This window comes from Stenella coeruleoalba (assembly GCF_951394435.1).
Source record: "Stenella coeruleoalba genome assembly, chromosome: 20".
Taxonomy (NCBI): Eukaryota; Metazoa; Chordata; class Mammalia; order Artiodactyla; family Delphinidae; genus Stenella; species Stenella coeruleoalba.
The window spans coordinates 50,628,894-50,656,040 of record NC_137166.1 but is presented as its reverse complement, the minus strand read 5'-3'; the positions used below and the strand labels follow the sequence as shown (position 1 = coordinate 50,656,040).

Sequence of the window (27,147 nt, the reverse complement as noted above, 5' to 3'; positions counted from 1 at the left end):
AGGAAAAGGAAAATTAAGTTGATCCATGATCCTACCAATCAATCCCATTCTGTTTGTTTCTATTCAAATTTATTTTTCCCTTTTAAAGACTAGATCATTCTGTTTTTCAACAGTCCTCTTGTTAGTGGCACAGCACTTAGTGGTACAGCATGAACATCCTTTCACGTCGTCGGATATTTTCCTACAGTTTTATCTTAAATGCCTGCGTCATAGACCATTGAAACCAGAATGCAGTCACCCACCTGCCCTTGTGTCAGTTATTAGGTGGTTTCTCACATTTCACCAGGAAAAACAATGCTGCAGTTAACTCACTTGCAGTTAACTGCAAGATCTCCGTTAATTTGTACAGATCTGCGTTAATTTCCTTAATTAAAAAACCCAGAGTGGAATTGGCTGGGAGAAAGGACTTAAACTTTTCTAAGATTTTGCATTGTACATTTCTGGATTGCACTTGCAAGTGTGCTGTTGATGTTACCGTCATGAAGCCCTGCCCGTCGTGTCACTCTGTCCTGGAAGCGCTCAGACTGTTGCTGTCCCTTCTCTTACCCCCCAAGTGTGGCTTCAAGATTGGGTGCTGCCCTGGAGGGGTGCCCTGACCAGGGTCCCTTCTCCCCCTCACCTGGTGCTAAACCTGGTCGTCTCTGCGAGTGAAGCTGCTGAAGTTGGGGTTCTTGGCCAATTCCCTGAGTTGGACTCAGCTTCTGAAGTTGGTCCGAGGGTGGTAGAGTGCTTCCGCCCGGGCTCCAATGTCCCCGGATATCATAACCTGTGCTTTCTCCCTCTGTCTAGACCTGGGGCTAGGCGTGCTCAAGGTGCCCAAAGAGGCTGACAAAGGAGGCAGGGCCACGTCTGGGAGCACAAGGAAAGGAAAGCGGCAGCACAGTTCCCCTCAGAACCCACTCCTGGACTGCAGCCTCTGTGGGAAGGTGTTCAGCAGTGCCAGTTCTCTCAGCAAGCACTACCTGACGCACAGCCAGGAAAGGAGACACGTGTGCAAAATCTGCAGCAAGGCCTTTAAGCGTCAGGACCACCTGTATGTAGGAGTCTGGTCAGGACGTCTGTTTAGGGGGCTGCTGGGGGCTGGGCGTGTTCCTGGTTCTTTTGCATCCCCTCCCATCCACCTGCACCGCCCCCCACCGTCGGGTGTCCCAGGTGTGTGCGACCTGTGCTCCTCCCACGGCCAGTGTTTGGGGGCGCAGGGCCTACACTGCCCCGGACAGCCCGCCCTCCCCAGCCTCCAAATTCACTCCAGTGAGGAGAGCGCTGCTGCGAGTTGCAGACAGGACTCTGATGCTTTAAAAACACACTCCAGAGGCAATTTTGTCACAGAGGGAGTTGGGCTAACTCTGTAGAGAAATTTTCAGAGTCCCTGGTAGGTGTCTGAGCAGAACAGATATGCACTCCATGAGGAATATATGTTGGGAGAACACCAGGGCGTGAGGGGTTCTGAAATGCCTGTTTCTAGAACATGGCAATGGAGTGTTCACTCTTTCTTTTCCCTTTTTAATTCCCCCTTTTTTTAACTCGATTTTTTTTTTTTTAACTTGACTTTAAAAGGCAATCTCAGTATAAGAGTTAGGAGCAGAATTCTGTTTGTTCTTCATGTCTTAGAAATGATAAGCTTTTCTTGCTGCTGAGGGAAGAGAGACAGACTTTCAAACCAAGAGACTTGTAAGTGGGAGAGGACGATCCCTTGCATTTTTACAGCTCGCCCAGCCTTTACTGAGGGCTTCGATGAATCCCGCTTTCATTTCATCCTCTCCCCTCTCCCCATTAAGAATGGGAAATGATTTACTCCTGTCACAAGCTGGTAACAGTTAGGGCTAGAAAGCGGGTCTCCGGATCCCCTCTCTGCTGCTTCCCTCAGATGGAGGCCAACGGTCCACATTTGGGAAAGGGTTTTATTATTTATTGGGCCACGTTGATTAGAACCATCCGGAGTAGGATTGTTGGGAACCCAGAGGGTGATTTACCCATTTGTTTATATTTATAATATATTAATGTAGATATAAGTATGATGTAAATATAATACATACTTGCATTCTTTTATATTTGCAGAAATTATAGGCAAATTTGGTGTTTTTTTTTTTTTTTTGCTGTGGGGCTCCCAGGTAGCTGTCTAGAGGAATCCTGTGGGAAGGCAAAGACTCCTTTGTTCAAGGAAGGATCATCCCCAAGTTAGCATTTCCTCAAGTGTGTTCTCAGAACTCTGGTTCTCTGGTTCTTGGGGATGCTAAAAGGGGCTATTTAAAAAAATGGTTTTGTGGGCAAATGAGTTTGAGAGACATGGAAATTTAAACAGATATCTCTTTATCTACTCTGTGGCTTTTCAGTTGGCTACTATGAACCTACAAGAAGTAAACAGTGCTTTTTCAAAACTTATTTGCCAGCTGAGCCCAAGTCCTCAGGGAGCAACTCTGGAGACTAGTGTTCCTTAGGAACCCACTTTGGGGAACTCCGACTTGGCTCCCACTGATTTTTTTAATCTCAGATTAGGGGTTTGCTTAAGGGTGAGGGAAAGAGCTCCCCCTTCCAGATGGCTTTGACTGTAGCAGGGGTCTTTCCTCATAGGGTCTGAGCACAGTTTCTGAGTTGCGATGCTGCTGCCCCCTGGGGACACGCCTGGGTTCCTGCAGTGGGTGACCCACGCCGAGACACCCGCTAACTTCCTCCTCATGTGATTCCAGGACGGGGCACATGCTCACCCACCAGAAGACCAAGCCCTTTGTGTGCACTGAGCAGGGCTGCAGCAAGAGCTACTGCGACTACCGCTCCCTGCGCCGGCACTACGAGGTCCAGCACGGCCTGTGCATCCTCAAGGAGGCCCCCCCGGAGGAGGAGGCCTGCAGGAACTCACCCCACGCGCACGAGGTGGCCAGCCAGCCCGCACCCGCAAGCCTGTGGTCCCTGGTGCCCCCGGAAACCCCATCCCCCAGCTCCCTGTTGCCCAACCGAGACCTCCTGCGCTGTATCATGAACAGCATCGTCCAGCAGAAGATCCCTCCTTCCAGGCCAGCCCCGGGAGGGCCTTCAGACAGCGGCGAAGGGAGTAACACGGCCTGTTCCTGCCTGCCCTCGTCAGGGTCCTCCTTCTGCGGCCCAGCCAGCACCCCGGCGGCCCCAGGAGCCCTGGGCACTGAGGTTCCCGAGGAGCCCTGGCCCCCACGGAAGGAGCCTGCGACGGACGTGTTAACAGCCGTCCACTCGCGGGCAGCGGAGAACAGCGGCCCTGACCCAGCCGAACCGGAGCTGCCGCTGCTCCAGCCCCCATCATCCCTGGAGGGCTGGCCCGAGGGCGCTCCCCTGCCCACCTGCCTGCCTCTGTTCCGTGGCCAGACTGTCCCCACCAGTTCCCAGCCATTAAGCCACAGTTTCCAGTGGCTCCGAAACCTGTCGGGCTGCCCTAAGAGCAAAGGAAACAGTATGTTTGTTGTCCACAAGCCCTCTGCAGTGCCGTCCCGGGAGGGCTCCGAGCCTGGCCCCGGGCTCAGCAGCGACTCCCCTGCGGGGGAGCCCTCACCCAGCCGGGGCACCAGTCCGGAGGACACGCCGCCCTTCCCTCCCACGCTCCTGAAGGCACCGGAGGAAGCCTCGGGTGACCCCAGATATGCCGGCACCAGCGGGGAAGACGACTCCTCGGCTTCCAAGAAGAGCAAGTTTGACTGCAACTCCTTCTCGTGGCAGAACCCTGGTGAGTCTGGCCCCCAGGACGGCCTGAAGCCCAGCGGCCTCCCGTCGGATGCCACGCCGCTCTTGCGGCAGCTGTTCCTGAAGTCTCAGGAGTCTCTGGTGAGCCACGAGCAGATGCAGGTGTTCCAGATGATCACCAAGTCCCAGCGGATCTTCTCCCACACCCAGGTGACCGCCGCCTCCTCCAAGCTTCCCACGCCCGACGGCAAGCAAGTTGCCCTGAAGTCACTGCAGGGGCTGTGGCCACAGCAGCCCCCGCCTATGGCGCCCACTGTTGACTCTCTCCATGCTGGCCCCGTGAACCCTGAGCCAGAGGGATCCCTAGCCTGCAGGAGAAAATCCACACCCGCTTTCCCCACAGAGGCCTCCCCCAGCAGCGTGAGCCAGGATACAAAGGGAAGACCAAAAGTGGCTGCCGCTCCACCTGCCCTCACAGCGTCATCCCTGGACCCGCCTGGGAACCCAGACATCTCCTCTCTGGCCAAGCAGTTGAGATCCTCGAAAGGGACCTTGGACCTGGGGGACATCTTCTCCCCCGGGGGCCTGCGTCAGACCCAGTTAGGAGGGGAGGAGCCATCCAGAGCCCGCCTCCCAGGGAAGCAGGCCCAGGCTGAGAGTGGCATGGCTTCCGGGGACACGAAAGGTGAAAAGGGCCCAGCCTGCTCCCGGGGCGGAGGCTACAGGCTCTCCTCTGGCAACTCCAGGGCCCAGCGCTTTTCAGGCTTCCGGAAGGAGAAGGTGAAAATGGATATGCGCTGTGCGGCTTCTCCAAGCCAGGTAGCCATGGCTTCCTTCTCGTCATCGGCCGGGCCTCCAGCGGATCGCCCCTGGGACTCCAAGTCCAAGCTGACGATATTCAACAGGAGCCAGGTACCAGGGCCCTCTCACGGGACCTGACCGTGCAGGAGGCAGAGTCTCGTCCTTACCTGTTTCCGTGTTTCTAACTTGTCCAGGCACTGTATTTGACCTCAGCAAATCCTCAGATGCAGTTTGTTTACAGAGGGGGGAATGAAGGTCCAGAGAAGTGATGGTTCCTCCCATCACCCTCAGCCCTGCAACACACACACACACAAAACAGAACAGGGTTTTAGAGTTGTCAGAGACACTTTGTGTCATGCTTCTTCACTAAACTTTTTCTATTTGCTTCCTTTCTGCCTTTCGCTTCCTTTTGGATTTGCCTCCTTCACTTCTTCAGAGAATGTAAAGGCAGAGCTCCTTTGCCCTTGACATTCAGACGTGAAATGCTATGTCTTTTCTGGCTGTGAATCACAGGTCCACAAGTCCGACTTGGCCCCTGCTGCAGGCCTGGCGCCAGTCTGTCCTTGTGGAGCAGCTTGGGTCCTCCCACATCGTGCCCACGAGGTCCTGGGCGCAGAGAGCTTGGCCACTTCTCTTCGTGATGTTCCGAGGTCCAGCATCCTTCCTGTTACACCACAGCTACCTCCTCCTCTTTTTTTTTTTTTTTAACAGCTTTAATATTCACGTACCATCTAATTCACCACTTTGAAGTGTACCATCCAGTGGTTTTTAGTATGTTTACAAGGTCATGCCCCCATCGCCACTCTTTGCCAAAACCCTTTCATCACCGCAAAAAGAAACCCCACACCTTTGGTTGTCACCTGCAATCTCTCCATCCCTCCCAGCCCCTGGCAAGCATGCATCTACCTTCCGTCTCCATGGATTTGCCTCTTCCGGACACTTCACGTGATTGGAATCATAACGCTACATGGCCTTTTGTGTCTTTTGTTTCTTTCACTTAACAGGATGTTCTCAAAGTTCATCTGTGTTGAAGCATGGATCAGAACTTCATTCCTTTTTATTGCTAAGTAATTTGTCCATTGTATGGATACACCGTATTTTATTTATCCATTCATCAGCTGATAGATATTTGGGTTGTTTTCACTTCTTGTCCATTGTGATAACGCTGCTATGAACATTTGTGTACAGATTATTGTTTAGACATATGTTTTCATTTCTCTTGGGAAATACCTAGGAGGGGAATTGCTGGGCTATAGGGTAATTCTATTTGAGGGAGTGCCAGACTTTTCCAAAAAGCTGTGCTGTTTTATATTCCTACCCAGAGTGTATGAGGCCTCCAGTTTCTCTGCATCCTCACCAACACTTGTTATTGTCCAGTTGGTTCTTTTTATTACAGCCACCTTAGTGGGTGGGAAATGATAATCTTATTATGGTTTAATTTGCATTTCCCCGATGGCTAATAATCCTGAGCACCTTTTAATTTGTTTATTGGCCATTTGTGTATCCTCTTTGGATAAGTGTCTATTCAGAGTCTTTGCCCATTTTTAAATTGGGTTGTGTTTTTATTATTGAGCTGTGAGAGTTCATTATGTATTATAGATACATAAATATACATAGTCCCTTATCAGATACATGATTTGCAACTTTTTTCTCTTATTCTGTCTTTTCACTTCTTGATGATGTCCTTTGAAGCACAGAAGTTGTAAGTTTTGATGAAGTCCAATACGTTCTGTCTTTTGTTTGGTTTTGGAGTCATCCAAGAAACCACTGCCTACTCCAGGGTCACCAAGAATTACACCTGTGTTTTCTTCCAAGTCTTATAGTTTTCACTCTTGCATCTCATTTCTGATATGTTGACTCAGATGTATTTTCGTCTTCAGGGTGGAAATATCTACCGGCTCCCCGACCCGATGAAGGAGGAGAACATGGCAGGTGGCTGGTAAGTTCAGAAGCCCCTCGGGAGTCCTCTGGTGGTTTTGATGTGCTGGCTGTGGGGGAGCGAGCTCTGGATGCTTCACTCCTGAAGGGGCGAGCGCCAGGCCACGGAGCACCGGGGGCATCATCTCCATTTCTTAGGGTTCGTCCAGAGCTGTCAGAGGATCGGTGTTTGGGGACAGAGTCCCATTCTCCCTTTTTTCCCCACAGTAACCAGCACAATGGCGGTCCCACAGACTGGGCAGAGCCAAGGAGCACTTACGTCTGCAAGAATTGCAGCCAGATGTTTTATACAGAGAAAGGGCTGAGCAGCCACATGTGTTTTCACAGCGACCAGTGGCCGTCACCTCGAGGGAAGCAGGAGCCGCAGGTGAAGGGGCGCGAAGCTGCCATTCATCTCAGGATGGAGCCGTCCTCCTGCGGGGAGCCTGGCTGGGGGCCAGGAGTCAGGGCTCTGCTGCTCTGGAGGGGCCCCTTGCTCCCTACCTACTGTGTCTCTTAAAGGGCTGGCTCTTCTCTGTGTGTAGGTGTGTGGCATGGAGTTTTGCAAGCCACCAAGACAGGTGCTGAGGCCGGAGGGCGACAGGCAGAGTCCCCCGGGAGCCAGGAAGTCCTTGGACAACATGACCGCAGCCCCTTTGGTGGTCCCTGTGTCGGTGCCTGTGGCTCCAGCGAACCATCCCCCGGGGAGCAAGGTGGGTGCACTTCCTTCCAGCTGCTTTCCACCTGCCAGTGGGAGCTGTGAGAAAAGCCCCCAAATCCTGACTCCAGAAGAGCTTGGTTTGCATGTTCATTCATCCATTCAACCTGCAGTGAACTTCCTTTGTGTCTGGCCCTGTGCTGGGCAGGGCTGGGGACACTGCAGCGACCACAACAGGCCTGCCCCCGTCTCCTGGGGCTTCCAGCCCAGCGGAGTAGATAGACCCATCCCCGGACACTGACGACCCAGAACGGGCCGGGCTGGGAGAGGGAGCTGTGGGAGCCCCGGGGGCACCAGAGACCCTGCCTGAGGAAGCGGGTGTTGCAGCTGAGAGCTGGAGGATGAGGAGGGGTAAGATGGGCAGAGAGGAGGGGTAAGATGGGCAGAGAAGAGGGGAGATTGCGTGGAGGTAAGAGAGAGTGTAGCAAGCTCAAGCCATCGTCTCTTCAGCCTGTGCTGGAAGACCCCACCTGGAGAAGTTCATGCTGGACTCGGGGACGGGGTGCATGGAGCCCACTGTTGGTCTCGCAGGAGCTGCTGTCATTTTGAGGAGAACAGGTTTTCCTTTTGTCATGCTGTTGCACCCGTCTGGCCCCCACACTTTAAGTGCCAGTCACTTCAACAACGGACATGAGTTTCCAAAATGGTCTGAGTGAGGGCCTCTCCTTGGGGGGTGTGGGTGCCTGAGAAGGCTCCAGCGTCAGAGGTCGCCCGGCTTAGGGTCTGGAGTCTGGCTCAGGCGTGGTGGCCCTGCCCGGCTTCCTGCGCTGAGGACTCTGCTGGGTGTGCGTCTGGCTGGTCAGTACCCTTTCCCACTCTCAGGCCATCTTGAGGACTGAGCTGTGGGGCCGGTGGCCTCAGGTGACCCCCGTGGTTCTGAAGTCTCTTCTTCTCCAGGGACAGGAGAAGGACGGGGAAGAGAGAGACAGCAAGGAGAGCAGGCAACACAGGAAGCGGAAGAAGCTCCCCCGGCCCAAGGCACTGCTCATCCCTCCTCCGCCCTCCATGTCTGGGGAGCCGGGCCCGGGAGGATGCCGCCAGAGCTGCCTGCGCTCGCCCGTGTTCCTGGTGGACTGCCTCCTGAAGGGACTGTCCCAGTGCCCTCCCTACACGCCGCCCCCAATGCTCAGCCCCATCCGGGAGGGCTCTGGGCTGTATTTCAACACTCTCTGTTCCACATCTGCTCAGGCCCGTCCCGACAGGCTCATCAGCGCCATGCTTGGTGAGTGAGGTTGATCACCCCACGACGGGCCCGCGGGGGGCCAGACCCCCGCCCCCTGTAGAATTTGGTCCAGCCATTCTTTCTGGCCCACGCCTGGGTCTGGTCTGGGGGTCCCGTTGCTGTTCAGAACTATCCCAGGACCATCTGGGACCAGCAGCCTTCGAGGTGCTTATAATTTTGTAGCCAGAAAGAAAATAGACGCCATTTAGCCTAACCACCCTTCTGCCTGCCCTTTCGAGTAATTTTTTAAACAGCTTTATTGAGATATAATTCACACGCCATATGAATCACCCATTTAAAGTGTACAGTGTTTTTTTTAGTGTATTCTTAGGATTGTACACCCATCCCACAATCTAATTCTAGAGCATTTTCATCACCCCAGAAGATTATATCCACGAGCGGTTACACACAGGCCCTGTAGCCCCCAACCCCTCAGCCCTGGGCAACCACCCGTCTACCAACCTACTTTTTCTATGGGTCTCCCTGTTCTGGACATTTCATATAATTGGAATCATACAATATGTGATATTCTGTGTCTAGTTTGTTCACTTAGAATAATGTTTTCAAGGTTCATCCATGTTGTAGTATGCATCAGTGCTTCATTTCTTTTCATGGATGAATGATATTCCATTCTCTGGATAGACGACATTTTATTTATCCATTCATCAGTTGACGAGCATTTGGGTTGTTTTCATCCCTTGGCTATTGCAAATAGTTCTGTCAAGAACATTTATGTATAAGTTTTTGTTGGACATAAGTCCTCATTTCTCTTGGGTATATACCTCAGAGTGGAATTGCTGGGTCGAAGGGTAACTATGTTTAACCGTTTAAGGAACTGCCAGACTGTTTTCCAAAATGGCCGGGTCATTTTAAATTTCCACCAGCGTTGTATGAAAGTTCCAGTTTCTCCACATCCTTGCTAACACTTCTTATCTGTCTTTTTTATTATAACCATCCTAGTGGGTGTAAAGTGGTAGCTCATTGTGGGGTTTTATTTTGTTTGTTTGTTTGTTTGTTTTGCGGTACGCGGGCCTCTCACTGTTGTGGCGTCTCCCGTTGCGGAGCACAGGCTCCGGACGCGCAGGCTCAGCGGCCATGGCTCACGGGCCCAGCCGCTCCGCGGCACGTGGGATCCTCCCGGACCGGGGCACAAACCTGTGTCCCCTGCATCGGCAGGCGGACTCTCAACCACTGCACCGCCAGGGAAGCCCTGTCTTGGTACCTTTGTGGAAAATCAGTTGACCATAAATGATTTGAGACTTTTCTTCTTTTTTAATACAGACATTTTACGGCTATAGATTTCCTTCTGAACATTGCTTTAGCTACATTTTGTAAGTTTTAGTATGTTGTGTTTTTATATTCATTCAGCTAAAGTATTTTCTAATTTATCATTCCACTTCTTGTTTAATACACTGATTATTAAGGAATGTATTGCTTAATTTTCACATATTTGTGAATTTTCCAAATTGCTGCCTTTTATTGATTTGTAATCTAATTCTCTTGTGGTCAGAGAACATACTTTGTTTCTTTTTAAATTTAATTTATTCAATTTATTTTTATTTTTTTGGCTGTGCTGTGCGGTTTGCAGGATTTTAGTTCCCCCACCAGGGATCAAACCCATGCCCCCTGCAGTGGAAGCGTGGAGTCCTAACGACTGGACCGCCAGGGAATTCCCTTAAATTTATTTTAAAATTTAAAATTTATTGAGGCATGTTATATGGGCTAGAATACAGTCTGTCTTGAAGAATGTTCCATGTGAATTTGAGAAGAATGTATTCTACTGATGTTTGGTGGAATGCTGTATTTTGTCTGTTTTGTCTAGTTAGTTTCAATTTCCTTGTTCATCTTCTGCCTAGTTGCCCTATCCACTGTTGAAAGTATTGAAATCTCCAACTATTATTTTTTAATGTTTTATTTCATCCTTCAGTTCTGTCGTTTGTTGCTTTGTGTATTTTGGGGCTCTGTTTTTAGGTGTGTATATGTTTGTAATTGTCACATCTTCCTCATGGCTTGACCTTTTATCATTATGATGTGACTGTGATATCATTTGTCATTATTACAATAATTTTATCATTATCTCTAGTAATATTTTTTGTTTTAAAGTCTAATGTGCCTGACATTAGTATAGCCATTCCATTCTCTTTTATGGTTGTTGTTTGCTTGGTATGTATTTTTCTCTTCTTTTACTTTCAGCCTATTTGTGTCTTTGAAAATAAAGCATGTTACCTATAGACACCATTAGTTGGATCATGTGTTTTTTTTATCCAGTCTTACAAACTCTGCCTTTTGATTGGTTTGTTTAATCCATTCTTGTTTAATGTTATATTGATATGGTTGGATTTACATCTGCCATTTTGCTTTTTATTTTCTATATGTTACATGTCTTTTTCTCCCTCTGTTCCTCCTTTCCTGCTTTCTTTTGTATTAAGTATTTTCTAGTGTAACATTTTAATTCCTTAATTTTTCACTTTTTCTTAGTCATTTCTTAGTGGTTGCTCTAGGACTTAAAATACATGTCTTATCAGAATCTGTTAGGTTGTGTAATAACTCATTAACAATGAAATATAGAAACACTGCCCCTATCTAGCTCTATTCCTTCTAACTCTTTTGCTATTATATGTGAGAGACCCAGTAATACCTTACTGGTCACGTTTACTGCTTTATATAATTTTATTGCGTGTAAAAAACCTGAGAGAATAAAGGAAAGCAAGCATGATTTATAGAGGTTGTTGTATTAACCTTCTTATTTACCATTTCTGATCTCTTCATTTATTCTTGTGGATTTGAGTTACTGTCTGAGGTGATATTCCTTTACTCCAATGCAGCTGTGCTCCTTGTGCAGTTACTGTCACATATATCATATTTCTATATGTTACAGGCCCACAATACATATTGTTTTATGCAGTTGTTTTTTAAGGCACTTAAGAAAAGAAATATGCAATCATACTGAGTTTTATAGTTACCCAGATTTACTAGTGCTTCGCTTTTTTTTTTTTTTTTTTGGTTTGAATTCAAGTTACCATCTGATGTCATTTGCTTTCAATCTGAAGAACTTTCTCTAGTATTTATTTTTATTAGGGATATATAATTCACATACCATACAATTCATCCCTTTAAAGTATATAATTTAATGGTTTTTAGTATATTCACAGAGCTGTGCAACCATCACTACCATCAGTTTTCAGAAATTTTCATCATCCCCAAAAGAAGCCCTGTACTTATCAGCAGTCCCTCCTTTCCATCCTCCCCACCCCCAGCCGTGGGTAACGACTAATCTACTTTGTCTCTATCGATTTGGCTATTCTGCATATTTGATGTGAGTGGAATCATACAGTATGTGGTCCTTTATGAACGCCTCCTTTTAGTTAGCATGATGTTTTTAGGTTTCATCCATGTTGCAGTATGTATCAGTATTTTGTTCCTTTTTGCGGCTGAATAATATTTCACCTTTAATATTTCTTGTAAGACAGGTTTGCCAGCAACAGATATTCTCAGTTTTTATTTCTCTGGGACTGTCTTTATTTTACCTTCATTTTTGAAAGACAATTTGCTGAATATAAGATACTTGGTTGACCCTTTTTTACTTTCAGTAATTTGAATATATTATCCCATTGCCTTGTGACCTACATCGTTTCTGTTAAGAAGTTAGCTGTTAATCTTACTGTAGTGCTCTTGTAGGTAACAAATTGTTTTTCCCTTTTTGCTTTCAAGATCTTATCTTTATTTTTGCTTTCAATATTTTGCCTATGTTATGTCTGGATGTAGAGCTCTTTGTGTTTAACCTTTCTTGGAGTTTATAGAGTTTGCTGGATATACATATTGTTTTTCATCAAATTTGGGAAATTTTCAGCCATTAATACTTTAAATATTCTGTCCCTTTCTCCCCTCTTTCTGGTACTCCCACTACATATATATTGTTGCATTTAATGACATCTCACATTTCTCTGAGGCTCTCTTCACTTGCCTACATTTTTTTCTCTCTGTTCTTCAGATTTCATAGTCTCCATTGTTCTATCTTCAGGTTTGCTGATCATTTCTTCTGCCAGCTCAGATCTACTGTTGAGCCTTATTTTGATTATTGTAGTATTTTAACCCCAGAATTATTTCCATTTGGTTCTTTTTTTTTTTTGGCTGCATCGCACAGCATGCAGAATCTTAGTTCCTCAACTAGGGATCGAACCCGTGCCCCCTGCAATGGAAGCACGGAGCCTTAACCACTGGACTGCCAGGGAAGTCCACATTTGTTTCTTTTTAAAAAATAATCTCCATCTCTTAATGGCATTTTCTCTTTGATGAGAAATTTTTATTTTATCCTACTTTAATCCTTTAAGCATGGGAGCCGGGGGAAGAAGCAGCCCCCATCTCCTTGGCTGCACCTACCTGGGTAGAGCTTCCATTACAAAGAGCTGGGGGCTAGGTGGGTAAGGGAGTGAGCCATGGCTCCAGTGCCACAGACTCTCACTGTTCTTACCAAGGTTTAGTAGATTTTCCTAAATGAGTATTTCTTAAAATGCTGTATGCCTTTAGGACAACTTGCAGAGACTTTAGCTTACTGTTCTTTTTTTTTTTTAATTATTTTTATCAGTAAATTTGTTGTTTTGCCGAGTTCCTTACTCTACTTTTTCAGAAGTCTTATCCCCCTTCCATGCAATCTTTTTATTTTATTGTGATGTGAACAGTTAATCTGTGATCTACCCTTTTAACAAATATTTAAGTGTGCAATACAGTATTGTTGACTATAGGTACAATGTTATACAGCAGATTTCTAGAGCTTGCTTAATTGAAACTTTATGCCCATTGATGAGTAACCTCCCATTTCCCACTCCCCCAACCCCTGGTTACCCCTATTCCACTCTTTGATTATATCGATGTGAATTCAACCACTTTAGATACGTTATATAAGTGGAGTCATGCAGTATTTCTCTTTCTGTGACTGGCTTGTTTCCCTTAGTATAATGTCCTCAGTGGTCATCCATGTTGTTGCATATTGCAGAATTTCCTTTTTGTAAGGCTAAATGGTATTTCATTGTATGTTTATATCACATTTCCTTTACGTGCTCATCTGTCGATGGACATTTAGGTTGTCTCCACATCTTGGCTATTGTGAATAGTGCTGGAGTGAACATGGGAGTGCAGATATCCTTTTGAGGTCTTGACTGTGGTTCTCTTGGATGAATACCCAGAAGTGGGTTTGCTGCAGGATATGGTGGTTCTACTTTTAACTTTTTTTTTTTAACATCTTTATTGGGGTATAATTGCTTTACAATGGTGTGTTAGTTTCTGCTTTATAACAAAGTGAATCAGTCATACATAAACATATGTTCCCATATGTCTTCCCTCTTGCGTCTCCCTCCCTCCCACCCTCCCTACTACTTTTAACTTTTGAGGAAACTCCATACCATGCAATCGTTTTTTTCCTAATTTTTAATTTTATATTGGAGTGTAGTTGATTTACAATGTTGTGTTAGTTTCAGGTATACAGCAAAGTGATTTCGTTATACATAGTCACATATCTATTCTTTTTTAGATTCTTTTCCCATATAGGTGCTTACAGAGCATTGAGTATAGTTCCCTGTGCTATACAGTAGGTCCTTGTTGATGATCTATTTTATATACAGTAGTATGTGTATACCATGCAATCTTGAAGAGCCTGCCTTTAGCTGCTCTGGAAAGGCAGGCAGAAAGGGCCTCGCGGGGCAGTTCTAGCCAGTCCTCTTGAGGCTCTTCTTTGGGTGTTTTCCAGATCACGTGGACGGCTCTTTTGGCATCTGTGTGGTGAAGGACAACACCAAGATCAGCACTGAACCGTGAGTTGGGACAGACTTAGAACCTGAGGGTCCTTCCAAAGTGGGGATGCTTTCACCCTCCGTGCATTCCAGTGTCGGTTTTTCCCAAGGGAGCCTTCATCCCGGGAAAGTCAGGTCTACATCCAGAGCCTCTCTAGGAGAGAAGTGGTGGATTTTTCCAGGTGTTTCTCCAATATTCCTTCTGTCCAGACATACCATAGTTGGATCTCTGTGGACAGAATGCCCAGCACCCTGGGGTTCTAGGTAGAATTGGTGATGCCACAATGAGACAGTCTTTTATAGCCATGGGCTGTGGCTAGATGGATGTTACCTTGGATGTGGAAGCATACCAGGTATCAGCACATAACTCCTCTGTCCTACCCCAAACGCCTGAGGCCAGAAATCTGGCTATGAAGCGAACTGGAGGAAGGAAGAGAGTATCCCGCAAGAGGTCTGTGGAATACGTGCGCGTGTCTATTGGGGTGATGGGCACTCCCGGTGTCTGAGAGATGGCCGAAGGGTTCCACAGAGCAGGGCTGTGGCCTGAGAGCAGGGCTCACCGCACATCTCTCTTTTATTTCCCATCTTGGTCACACACATATGTCTTGTATGTCCGTGTGTGTGGCCTCATTTCAGACACATCAACATAGGAAGCCGGTTTCAGGCTGAGATCCCAGAGCTCCAGGACAGATCACTGGCTGGAAGTGACGAGCATGCAGCTTCTCTGGTCTGGAAGCCATGGGGAGATGTGATGACCAACCCGGAAACGCAGGATAGAGGTGGCTGAGACTTTGGGGCCGGGTTCCCAAGGGCCCTCCTCCATCTCCAAGGGGTTTCTCCTCCCAGTTCTCACCTTGACCAAGAAGCAGTGACCCCCGGGCGGGGGTGGGGTGGGCAGAGCTGGCCTTCGGCGCAGTACTGCTTTGCTGTGCTGCAGTCCCTTGCGCCACCTCTCCTCTCACCCAGTAGCTGGCCAGGCCATCGAGAGCAGGTGCCAGGAGCAGGGTTTCTGCCCGTCCTCCTTGTCCTTCCCTTCCCTCAGCCTGCTTTTAACAGAGAGGTGAGGGAGATGGTGGCAGGAGCCCCCCGCCCCACCTGTGCTGTCGGGGAGGTTTCCTCTCTGGCACTTGCTGACCCTCTGTGCCTCCTCTCCTTCCCGTTGCCGGGCTGCCTGCTGGAAACAGTGACCGAGCTCTGCAACGTGGCCTGCTCCAGCGTGATGCCGGGCGGGGGCACCAACCTGGAGCTCGCTCTGCACTGCCTGCATGAAGCCCAGGGCAACATCCAGGTGAGGTGCAGGCGAGGGTGGGCTCAGAGGAGCTGTGAGAAGCTCCCTGCTCTCTTACGGCCAGGGGCTCTAGGCGCAAGACACGTGCCTTCTACTTGGGGCTTTGCAGCTCACGAGAACCAAAGGCTGGCCACCCACCCTTCTCCCTGGTCGCTTTGGGACTGGTGGTGTCCTTGTGAATGTAGGGGAAATGCACACATACGGGGTCAATCAGTTATTTATCTGGGGTGACAGCAGAGCACCAGGGTTCCTCCAGCGTTACCTCATCTCAGCGGCACTGGGGAGGGGGTGCCTAGCAGAAGCAACTCAGGGCCTGCATTAATCTGGTTTATTTACTGAACTTTAACTTTTTGATTAAAAATGGTGTGTGAAAACCTCTGATGCAACAGAAATGCCTCTGCCTCCTCCAAGGACCCTCCTCACAATCCTGAAGTTTAGCAAAGAAAGAAGTCCAACTCTGTGTAGTGGGAGAAGAAGTCACGTCACCCGAGTTGGAGACCCAAGAGTCAGGGCTATATGGTGCTTTTTCTCAAGCTGCGATGCAGTGGCTGGCACGTGGTGGGTGCTCAGCAGAGTAATCAGCACATATTTACTGGGTCCTCCTGATACCTGGTGATGTCATGGTATCAGGCTGGGGCCAGCTCAGGGGCCCATTCTTGGTTTAATGCTCTGCTGCCACCATCTTGAAATCCTTAACAGTTTTTGAACACAGGGCCCCGTGATTCCATTTTGCGCTGGGTGCTGCAAATTGCATAGCTAGTCCTGACCGAGGTTACACTGTTGAGCAAGACAGATGCCCTCTCTTTGCAGGGCTTACATTTTAGGAGAGTGAACACATGAAATACATTTTTTTAAAGTGATAGATAATGATCAGTGCTATGAGGACCATAAAATGGGGTAGGGCAGGGGCAGCGCCACTCCAAATGCTGCTCCTTGAAGAAATAAGGAGCTTGTGCCAGAAGAAGTCCACACACTGTTTCCTTCAAGTAAATCTTGCTATGAAAAAGGTAACGCCAGCTGCACTCAACAGTACGCTTAGTGCTGTAGGCAATGTGCCCCAAGTGGTCCACAGCTGGTGGCCAGTCCACAGACCGACCACACTTTGAGTCGCCCTGGGGTAGGGGTGGCTTTGGGGAGGGCTGCACATATTTTCTGAATGAATGAAAGAATGAAGGCGGGCCTCTACCTCACCTTCCCTCCCTCAGAGAGTTGCCCGCCACTCCTCTCGTTCCAGGTTGCCCTGGAGACCCTCTTACTGAAAGGACCCCAGAAGCCACCGACTCACCCTCTCGCCAACTATCACTACACAGGTAACTGGAGCGTGGCTGCCCGCGTGGTTTTGGCCTGGCTGAGGCCCCTGTGAGCCAGTCAGTTTCCATGGCAAGCTCTGCCTCCAGGAGTTCTCTTGGGGCCTGCACCTGCCCTCCCAGAAGGGCCCATCCTCTCTGGGGGACTCAGTGGGTGCTGTTCTCTAGTTGGATCCAACCTTCCCCTTTCCACTGGTTCCCTCATGAGCTCTGCCTGGCCAGAAGGGGGGTGCCAGGTTGGGGCGGGCTCAGGTTCCGCAGCTGAGCACGCCAGCCCTGGAGTCAGGCAACCTGGGGCCCGCGCCTGCACTTGGCCAGTCTCTTAACCAGCGGAAGCCTCAAGTTGCTGCACCCGTCAAGTGGGGAAGGTCATAGCCCCTACCTGCTACGGTTTTTGTGAGGATTGTGTGAGGTAAAGCAAGTAAGGGGCTTAGCAGAAATCTTGGCATATAATTGGCGCTCGGTGGCCTGAAAAAGGAGGGGAGTCTGCACTTCAGCCGTGGCTGCGGTCCCAGAAGGAGAAACATCCTTCCTCCTCTTGGCTGTTTCTCCAATAGGTTCGGACATCTGGACCTCTACGGAGAAGAGGCTCTTTAAGAAGGCGTTCTGTGCCCACAAGAAGGACTTCTACTTGATACACAAGACGGTAAGGCAAACATGGCAGGCTGGTGTAGACAAGGCTCCCTCACACGGCCGAGGCGCTAAAACTGCAGGGCCTGTCAGGGGCGATACTCTGCTCATGCTGTGAACAGTTGACAACTAAAATGCCATTGCTTTGAACAACCCCAAACAGTGCAGAAATGAATCCCATGTTCAAAATAAAGCCCTCCAGGCCCCTCCCCACAATCCTACTTCTAATTGATAACCTGACAGGCATTTACTGCCCATGTGGATTTTACACACCTGTATGCACTTCCTCAAAAAAGGATGAGATCATATATTTAATATCCTGCTGATTATTTTGCTCTTTTTTTAACTTGATGTACGCAAAATTGCACATAATCAAAGTGTAAGATTTAATGTTTTTGACATATTTATACACTTGTAAGACCATCACCTTGATCAAGATAATGAAAATATCTGTCACCCCCAAAAGTTCCCTCCTGCCCCTTTGCAACCCTTCCTTCCTGCCACCCGGGTCCCTAGTCAACTCTTGTCTACTTTCTGTCACTATAAATTAGTTTGCATTTTCTAGAGGTTTATATAAATGCAGTAATCATACAGCATGTGATCTTCTTTGTCTGGCTTCTCAACATAATGATTTTGAGATTCATCCATGTTGTCGTGTATACCCATAGTTCATCCCTTTATTGCTGAGGAGTATACCATTGTATGGACGGACCACCGTTCATTTAACCATCCACCTGTTGGCGGTTTCCAGTTACTGATGACTACAGATAAAGCTGCTCTGAACACTCATGTACAAGTCTTTGTACGGACATGTACTGGGTTTTTTTTTTTTTTGCGGGGATGGGGGTGGGATTATAAATACCTAGGAGGGGAATGAGGGTAAGTTATAGTAGATGTATGTTTAACTTTTTAAGAAACTGCCAAACTGTTTTCCAAAGTGGCTGTACCACTTCCCATTCCCACCAGCAGGTTGTGAAAGGTTCAGTTGCTCCACACCCTCGTCAACACTTGGTATGCTCAGTCTCTTTAATTTTAGCCATTCTAATGAGTGTACAGTAGCATCTGACTCCATTTTTCTAATGACTAATGATGCTGAGCATCTTTGTGTTTTTTTGCTATATGTGCACCTTCTCTGGTGAGCTGTGTGTTCATATCTTTTGCCTATGTTTTTATTGGAGTGACTGTGTTTTTATTGAGTTGTAGGAGTTCTTATTTTATTCTGAACACCAGTCCTTTATCCAGATATATGCTTTGGAAATATTTTCTCCCAATATGCAATTTGTCAGTGTCCTAACAGTGTCTTTTGAAGAAAAGTTTTTAATTTTGATTAAGCATAACTTATTAGTTTCTCTTTTATAGACTGTGCTTTTCGTGTTGTATCTAAGAAATCTTTGCCTAACCCAAAGTCACAAAGATTTTCCCCTGTGTTTTCTTCTGGAGGTTTTATAGTTTTAGGTTTTATTTCTAGATTTATGGTCCATTTTCAGTTTATTTTTGTATGGGGTACGAGGTGAGTTCATTTTTTGCGTATGGATATTTATTGTTCCAGTACCTTTTGTTGGAAAGATCATACTTCCTCCACTCAGTTGCTTTTGTACCTTTGTTAAATATCAGTTGGCCATATATATATGCATCTACCTCTGGGCTCTGTATTCTGTTCCATTGATCTGTTTGTCTTTTATTAAGCTCTTCCCATACTGTCTTTATTACTGTAGCTTTATTCTAAGTCTTGAAATCAGAAAATGTTAGTCCTTCAACTTTGTTATTCTTTTTCAAAGTTATTTTTTGTATTCTAGATCCTTTTTATTTCCCTATGAATTTTAGAAATAACTTGTCAATTTCAAAATTAAAATTCCTGCTAGGAACTTGATTGGTACTGTTTTTGACTCTATAGGTCAACTGGGGAGAGTTGTTATCTTAACAATATTGAGTCTTCTGACTCGTGAACACGGTATATCTCTCTATTTAAATCTTTAATTTTTCAGCAATGTTTTAAAGTTTTTAGTGTACAGTTGTTGCATATTTTTTGTCAGATTTATTCCTAAGTACTTCTGTTTTTTATGATGTTATAAAGAGTTCTTTTTTATTTCAGTTTCCAATGGTTTGTTGCTAGTATGTATAGAAATAAAATTGATTTTTATATTGATCTTGTGTTCTGAAGTGTTGCCAAACTAACTTACTAGTTTTGGTAACTTTTTTGTGGATTCCACTGGATTTTCTACATAGACAGTCATATCATCTGCAAATAAAGACACTTTTATTTCTTTCTTTCCAACCTGAATGCCTTTACTTTTTTTCTTGCCTTGCTGCACTCTAGAACCACCAGTACAGTATTGAGTAGAAGTGGTAAGAGTGGAAATCCTTGTCTTGTTCATGATATTTGAGGGAAAACCACTCCACCGTTAGCTGTAGGGATTTTGTAGGTATCATTTATCAGGTTGAAGAGAAGTTCCTTCTATTCCTATTTTGCTGAGAGTTTACATCAGCAATGGACATGGGATTGTATCAAATGCTTTTTCTGCACCTATCAAGATGCTCATATGATTTCTCTTTTTTAAGTTTAATATGATGAATTACATTGATTTTAGATTGTTAAACCAACCTCACATTTCTGGGATGAGCTCCACTTAGTCATGGTATATTGTCCTTTATATATATAGAGAGAGAGAGAGAGTTGGATTCTATTCGCTAAAGTTTTGTTTAAAATTTTTCATCTATGTTCATGAGGGACATTGGTCTGTAGCTTTCTTTCCTTGTAATATCTTTGTCTGGCTTTGGTGTCAGAGAAATGTTGAACTTATGGAATGAGTTGCGAAGTATTCCTTCCTCTTCAGTTTTTTGGAGGGCTCTGCCTAGCTGTCGCGTAAGGCTGTGAGGTATCCACCACGTAAGGACACTCTGCTTTAATTAGTCCCAGTCGGTAGACATGTGGCTCCACGTGATGTCACAGTGAGCGTCCTCGCGTGTACCATTGTGTGCGTTTTCCTGGAGAGAAGCGCTCCTGGGCTAGCCTTGTTGCTCAGAGCGTGCAGAGCTTAGATGGTGTTGACTCTGGTGGCTTTTCTCTGAACTCCTTCATCCCCGGGAGGACTTTGTGATTCTCTGTCCCCTGTAGCAGAGGAGCATACCAAGCTGTAGGGGAGAGACGTTTCAGGAGGGCTTTCAAAACGTGGCAGCTGGCCCCATGGGGAGGGGATTTAGGGCGTCAAGGCCATACTCACTGCTGCTCCTGAGGCACTGTCCTTAGCCGGCTTCTGTCTTCCTCCACTAGGTCCAGACAAAAACTGTAGCCCAGTGCGTTGAGTATTACTACATCTGGAAAAAAACGATGAAGTCTGACTGCGGCCGAGCCCCAGTGCCGGAAAAGAGGGCCAAGAGAGAGCCGGATGAAGCAGACAGGACCAAAGCGAAGGTAGAGGGTCTCGGGGTAGGGCTTCTGGAGTTGAGTGCGGATCTGGATGCCCAGTGCCCAGCCAAGATGGGCGGGGGTGGGGGGGGTTGCACCCCACGACGTTTGTGCTCTGGACACCTGCTTCTCCCTTAGAAGGGCGGCAGGGCGGTCAGCACCCTTTCATCATCTCTGCCACCTCTGCAGGTCACTCGTAGCCCTCGGGATAGACCCAGCCACCGTCCAATCCCCGAATTAAAGAGAAAGACTGACAGGAGGGAGTCCACCCTCAACTCCAGCCCAAATGCCAGCTCGAAGCGGACCCCTGAACTGCCGGGGAGCAGGGAGGGCCAAGGCTTCTTTCCCTGCCGGGAGTGTGAGAGGTACCGCCCTTTCCCTGGATGCTCCCACGCCACCTGCCCTCAGCCCCCTGGGGTCCCCCCCTCAGGGCTACCCGCCTCCCCCTGCTCTGACCCCTGTGTCCTCTGGTGCCTCCTCAGGGTGTTTGACAAGATCAAGAGTCGAAATGCCCACATGAAGCGGCACCGGCTTCAGGACCACGTGGAGCCCATCGTCAGGGCAAGGTGGCCCGTGGAGCCCTTCCAGCTGGAGGAGGAGGAGGAGGGCGAGCTAGGAGCTGGCACCAGCCCTCTGCAGCGGTGAAATCTGCACGGGCAGCCAGTTGGGACGGGCACCTCCAGGCCTGTCACGTCTCCTTTAGCCACTCCAAGGCACCCCTCTGCCTCCCTGGCCCCGTCACTGTCCCCACCGGGCAGCCCAGCTTGCAGACATGAAAGCCATTAGGCCACGAGCAGGCAGGGGACGCACAGTCATCTGACCGCTGTGAAGGCCCTGTCAGCTGTGCCAGAGGCTCTGTTCTCTTTAGGTTAATAGCCTCTCACCTTCTTTCAGTTCCACTCCTTCCAGAGCAGAGAGGCTTGGGGAGGGAAAGGTTAGATCTGGGTAGTTCTTCAATCTTAGCCTCAGTTTCGGGCTTTGGTTACATTCGTTAGATAAGGCCACGATGTAGAGAATCAGTGGGAAATACCTTCAGATCTCCACCGTGTTGGGGCCCCTTACCGGGGGTTTCTCTGCCTTCGAATTCTGTCCCTAGTCTTGCCATGACTTATACATTGTTTTTTTTGTACTGTCGACTTGTAAATCTTATTAAATTGGGTTCTTAAGCAGCTGTCTTACGGCTTCCCTGCCTGTTGATCCAGCAAAGGCTTTTGAGCCCCTGCCCCTCCCAGAAGCCACAGTGACGAGTAAACTGAGTCCCTGCCCTGGAGGAGCGTCAAACATTAACGCAGCCAGCATTTATCAAGCACCTACTGTAGCCATGCCAGGCAACGCCCAGTCCGCGTGATGGGGACACAGTGATGGAGGGACAAGGCCCCTCCCCTCACAGAGCAGGAAGGGAGCAGTGATAAATCAGCAAAAAGGCGACTTTAGATATCTATAGTGTGTATGCTTTTGGCCATAATAACAGAGTCGTCAGCGTAGGTTTAAGCTCTCAGGACACGTGGTGGTGCCAGCGGCTCCACGGTGAAGTCAAGGCCTGCCAGCAGTGGCCAGCGTCAGCAGGTTGGCTGTAGCAGCAGCAAGAATCCCCTCTTCTACGCCGAGCACCCAAACCTTCAGAGGGTGCAGGGCAGAGAGCAGCTCCCTCCCTTCCTTGTTCCCCTTTTTAAGAGTGAGGAAAGCTTGTAGCAGCGCCCAACAGAACGCCCCTCACGTCTCCTCAGCCAGAACTGTAGCCCATGCTCTTTCTAAACTGATCCCTGGCAGTGGAAAGGGAAGTGGCCACCGTTATCCCGGACCTTCAAGATTTGTCTCCAGGACAAAAGCACAAGCTGTGTCCCCCCCTGGTTCTCCCCAGTTCCAGGACTGGGGAGAACCAGTGTGTTCCCTCAAATTTGTTGTCACCCGATCAAAACTGGAATCCCATTTGCCAGGAAAAGAAGAGGAAGCAGAAATAGCCACTGGGGAGTCAGACCTTGTGTCCACCACAAAGCGACATGAGGAAAGTACAGCAGGGGGCCAAGTTCAAGGGAATGACAGGAAGTGGCAGACACTGGTAGGTGGATGGCGCGGGGGTGGGAAGCCACACTGAGGAGGCTGCTGAAGCTGAGACCCGCTTCCAGGCCACGGTGTGGCAAAGCGCAGACTCTGCCACGGGAACCAGGGGAGGCTGTTCAAAGCTCTAGCTGCTGTGTGGGGGCCGTGGGCGGTGAGACGGGAAGCCTGGAGAGTAGCTGGAAGGCTCTCAGCGGAGACGGTGGCCTGGGCTGGAGTAGCAGTGAAGAGGCCAGAAGCGCAAGGATTAGGGATCACGTTAGAAGTAGATTCAGACTTGCTGATGGGTCACACGTCACAGGGAGAGCTGGTAAGGAAAAGGACGGATCGAGGTTGGCATGGCAGGTTGGGGTTTGAGCAACTGAGTAGATGCTATTAACTGAGATGAGGAAGAGGGGCACATCAGAGGATTGATGGCTTAAAGGCGTGATTGTGTCTATAACTGTGTGCTGCCTTCGGAGGGACTGGCTAGGGGAGCAGGGTAAACGGTGGTGTCAGGAGGCTTCACAGAAGGGCCAGCTTTCAGCTCAGTAAATCTGAAAAGACGGGGAGGGAGGAGCAGAGGAGGAAGTTGAGTTTGAAGTGGTGCGGGCATTGTGGTTGGGGAAAGGACTCTGGCATCAGATGAACCAGAATTTACGGCCTGGCTCTTCCTTCTTTGCCACCTTGGGCAAGTCATTTTCCCTGTTTGAGTCTCAGTTTTCTCATCCTGTAACTGGGATGGAAAACGCCTACCCCCATATATCTGTCTTGTTTTGTTTTTTTAATGCCTTTAACTTTTTTTATTTTTTTAATTTTTGCTGTGTTGGGTCTTCGTTTCTGTGCGAGGGCTTTCTCTAGTTGCGGCGAGCGGGGACCGCTCTTCATTGCGGTGCGCGGGCCTCTCACTGTCGCGGCCTCTCTTGTTGCGGAGCACAAGCTCCAGATGCGCAGGCTCAGTCGTTGTGGCTCACGGGCCCAGTTGCTCCGTGGCATGTGGGATCTTCCCAGACCAGGGCTCGAACCCGTGTCCCCTGCATTGGCAGGCAGATTCTCAACCACTGTGCCACCAGGGAAGCCCCCCATATATCTGTTGATGAGAAAAATGTAAATCGGATATTGGCAGGTGCCCCGTATGACCTGAGCACTCATTCTGTTGAGCCACTTAACAAGCACTCATGCTGTTGCTGTCACTGTGTGGGTCCCGCCCTCCATAACAAGTGAAGCCCGAGACACTGGAAATGAAAGTCTCTGGCTTCATGGTCGGGTGGTATATTAGTTATCTATTGCTGCGTAACAAATTAAGCTGAAACTTAACAGCTTTAAACAAATGGAAACTTTTACAATAGTGCTGCTTAGAGGGGCAGGGAACCCAAACTGTTCGTGGTTATCCAAACTCACCCCCATCTTATCTGCGGTCAGAATACAGTGGCAACCACAAGTGGGTGGTCCAGAAGAATCTCTGAAGGTAAGAAGAGAGTTGGGCAAAGGTTTCTTGTGAATTACCTCCCCCCAGCCAAACTCCACCCCCAGAAAACAGTGTTTTCTCAACCCCAAATTATCTGCATCCTAATCATCTAGAGGTCCTGTAAAAAATGCAAATTCCTGTACCCCACCACAGACTTTCCTAATCTGAATTATTGGAGGTAGGGCCCTGGAACTTAAATTTTTTTAAAGAAACTTTCTTAGAAGAATAGTTTATAGATATGCATAAAAGTTGGGAAGATGGTATAGAGAATTTCCATATACCCCACACTCAGTTTCCCCTATTATTATCTTACATTAGTATGGTACATTTGTTACAATTAATGAACAAATATTGCCATATTATTATTAACTAAAGTCCATCCTTCATTCAGATTTCATTAATTTTTACCTCATGTCCCTCTTCTGTGCCAGGATCCTCCCAGGACACCACATTACATTTAGTTGTCACATCTCCTTAGGCTCCTCGTGGCTGTGACAGTTTCTCAGACTTTCCTTGTTTTTGATGACAGTTATGAGAAGTCGTGGTCAGGTATTTTGGAGAATGTGCCTCAACTGGGGTTTGTCTTATGTTTCTCATGATCAGAGGGTGAGGAAGACCGCAGAAGTGAAGTGCCACTGTCATCACATGTTATTAAGGGGACACAGTATCAGTGTAACTTATCACTGTTGATGTTAAACTCCACCACCTGGCTGACAATGTTTGTCATGTTTCTGCACTGTAAACTTAGTCCCCGCCCACAATCCTCTCATCTGTGGAAGGAAGTCACTGTGCACAGTTCATGCGTAAGGTGTGAAGAGTCATGCTTCAACTTCTTGAGGGCAGAATAGCCACATAAATTATTTGGAATTATGCACGGCCATTTATTTACTTGTTCAGTCATTCATTTACATCAGCATGGCCTCATGGAGATTTTATAGACTGGGTTATTATCCAGTGCTACTTTGTTGCTCAAATTGTTCCAGCTTTGACTATTGGGAGCTCTTTCAGTTGGCTCTTGTGTCTCTTTGACATACCCCATTTGTGTGTGTGCGTGTGTATGAGAGAGAGAGAGAGAGAGAGAGACAACGAGATGGAGGCTGAGAGACTTCTGTTCTGGAACTACAAGATGCTCTAAGCACATCCTGTATAATTTCCTGCCCAGTCCTAGAACCAGCCATTTTTCCAAGGAGCCCTGGTTACTTTTATTGGAGAATTGTATTAAAAACTAAGATCTGGGCACTAGGTGTGTTTGAACCTGAATTTTTAACACAGTCTCACCAGCTATTTCTTATTGAAACCAGAGTTAGAGAACCTCTGCTCTCAGTTTTGACTCCCGTCACTCAAATATCAGCATACCTCAGAGGTACTGCAGGTCCGGTTCCAGATCACCACAATAAGGCCAGTCATAGGAGTTTTGTTTGTTTCTTTCCCAGTGCACATAAGTTATGTTTACACTATACTATAGTCTATTCAGTGTGGGGTAGCATTATGTGTAAAAAAAAAAAAAAAAAGTACATATCTTAATTTGATAATACTTTATTGCAGACTTCCCTGGTGGCGCAGTGATTAAGAATCCGCCTGTCAATGCGGGGGACACAGGTTCGAGCCCTGGTCCAGGAAGCTCCCACATGCCGCGGAGCAACTAAGCTCATGCGCCTCAACTACTGAGCCAGTGCTCTAGAGCCCGCAAGCCACAAGTACTGAGCCCGCGTGCCACAAGTACTGAAGCCCGCGAGCCTAGAGCCCATGCTCCGCAATAAGAGAAGCCACTGCAATGAGAAGCCCACGCACCGCAACAAAGAGTAGACCCCACTGGCCACAACTAGAGAAAGCCCGCGCAGCAATGAAGACCCAATGCAGCCAAAAAGAAATAACTAAATAAAAGAAATAAGAGAAAAAAGTCTCCAAATATTTGGAAACTAAATAACACTCTTCTAAATAACTCATGGGTCAAAGAAAAAAATCAAAAATGAAATTATAGGGGCTTCCCTGGTGGCGCAGTTGTTGAGAGTCCGCCTGCCGATGCAGGGGACACGGGTTCGTGCCCCGGTCAAGGAGGATCCCGCATGCCGCGGAGCGGCTGGGCCCGTGAGCCATGGCCGCTGAGCCTGCGCGTCCGGAGCCTGTGCTCTGCAGCGGGAGAGGCCACAGCAGTGAGAGGCCCACGTACCGCAAAAAAAAAAAAAAAAAAAAAAAGAAATTATAAAAAAAAAACTGCTAAAAAATGCTAACCATCATCTGATCCTTTAGCCAGTCGTAACAGTAACATCAAAGGTCACCGATCACAGGTCACCCTAACAAATATAGTAATAAAAAACTTTAAAGTATTGCAAGAATTACCAAAACGTGACAGTGAGACATTAAGTGAGCCGACGCTGTTTGGGAAATGGCGCAGCTTGGACAGACTTGCTCAACACAAGGTTGCCACAAACCTTCAATTTGTGAAAACCGTAATTTCTGCGAAAGGCAAGAAAGCAAAGCACGATAAAATAATGTTCGCCTACTTCCCTGGCCTTCCCAAGCCAATTTCAGCGTAGGTCGACAGAGGGCGCAGGAAAACGGATACCATTTTCCGTCTTACCACTTACGCCTTTCCAAGTGAAGGAGAACGTCAGGAGGTAAAGAGCGAAGGCGGGGACTAAACTCTGCGCAAGGGAACTGTCAAACCCAGGCGTGGATTGGCCGTGTCTTCCGGCATGGAGCTGTCACGTGAGGATCAATGGTCAGCTGACTACGGTCCAAATTCCGCCGGGAAGTGCAGACGGAGCCAAGAGCTGATGTTGATTGGTGGAGGAGGATCCAGAAAGGTAGCACCTCAAGGCGGGTCCTTGGCGGTGAGGACTACGATTGGCTTACGCGGAGTCACGTGGTCTGTCCCGGTAGCACCAGGAAGAGAGTAGGGTGCCGTACGCGGATGCA

General features: G+C 48.0%; 1 protein-coding gene across 1 annotated transcript in view; it reads left to right on the top strand.

The window, feature by feature from the left end:
* ZNF541 (zinc finger protein 541) overlaps positions 1 to 21,777 on the top strand; it is a 37,514-nt gene extending 15,737 nt beyond the window's left edge. Inside the window, exons 4-17 of the mRNA XM_079907350.1 lie at positions 790 to 1,033; positions 2,688 to 4,560; positions 6,330 to 6,388; positions 6,595 to 6,754; positions 6,912 to 7,079; positions 7,982 to 8,306; positions 14,050 to 14,113; positions 14,729 to 14,871; positions 15,277 to 15,380; positions 16,615 to 16,690; positions 17,245 to 17,333; positions 20,589 to 20,729; positions 20,913 to 21,088; positions 21,206 to 21,777. Of these exons, the coding sequence (XP_079763476.1) occupies positions 790 to 1,033; positions 2,688 to 4,560; positions 6,330 to 6,388; positions 6,595 to 6,754; positions 6,912 to 7,079; positions 7,982 to 8,306; positions 14,050 to 14,113; positions 14,729 to 14,871; positions 15,277 to 15,380; positions 16,615 to 16,690; positions 17,245 to 17,333; positions 20,589 to 20,729; positions 20,913 to 21,088; positions 21,206 to 21,368 (3,785 nt within the window). The 3' untranslated portion in view covers positions 21,369 to 21,777. The remainder of the gene's footprint in view (positions 1 to 789; positions 1,034 to 2,687; positions 4,561 to 6,329; positions 6,389 to 6,594; positions 6,755 to 6,911; positions 7,080 to 7,981; positions 8,307 to 14,049; positions 14,114 to 14,728; positions 14,872 to 15,276; positions 15,381 to 16,614; positions 16,691 to 17,244; positions 17,334 to 20,588; positions 20,730 to 20,912; positions 21,089 to 21,205) is intronic.
* The last annotated feature ends 5,370 nt before the right edge of the window (positions 21,778 to 27,147 follow it).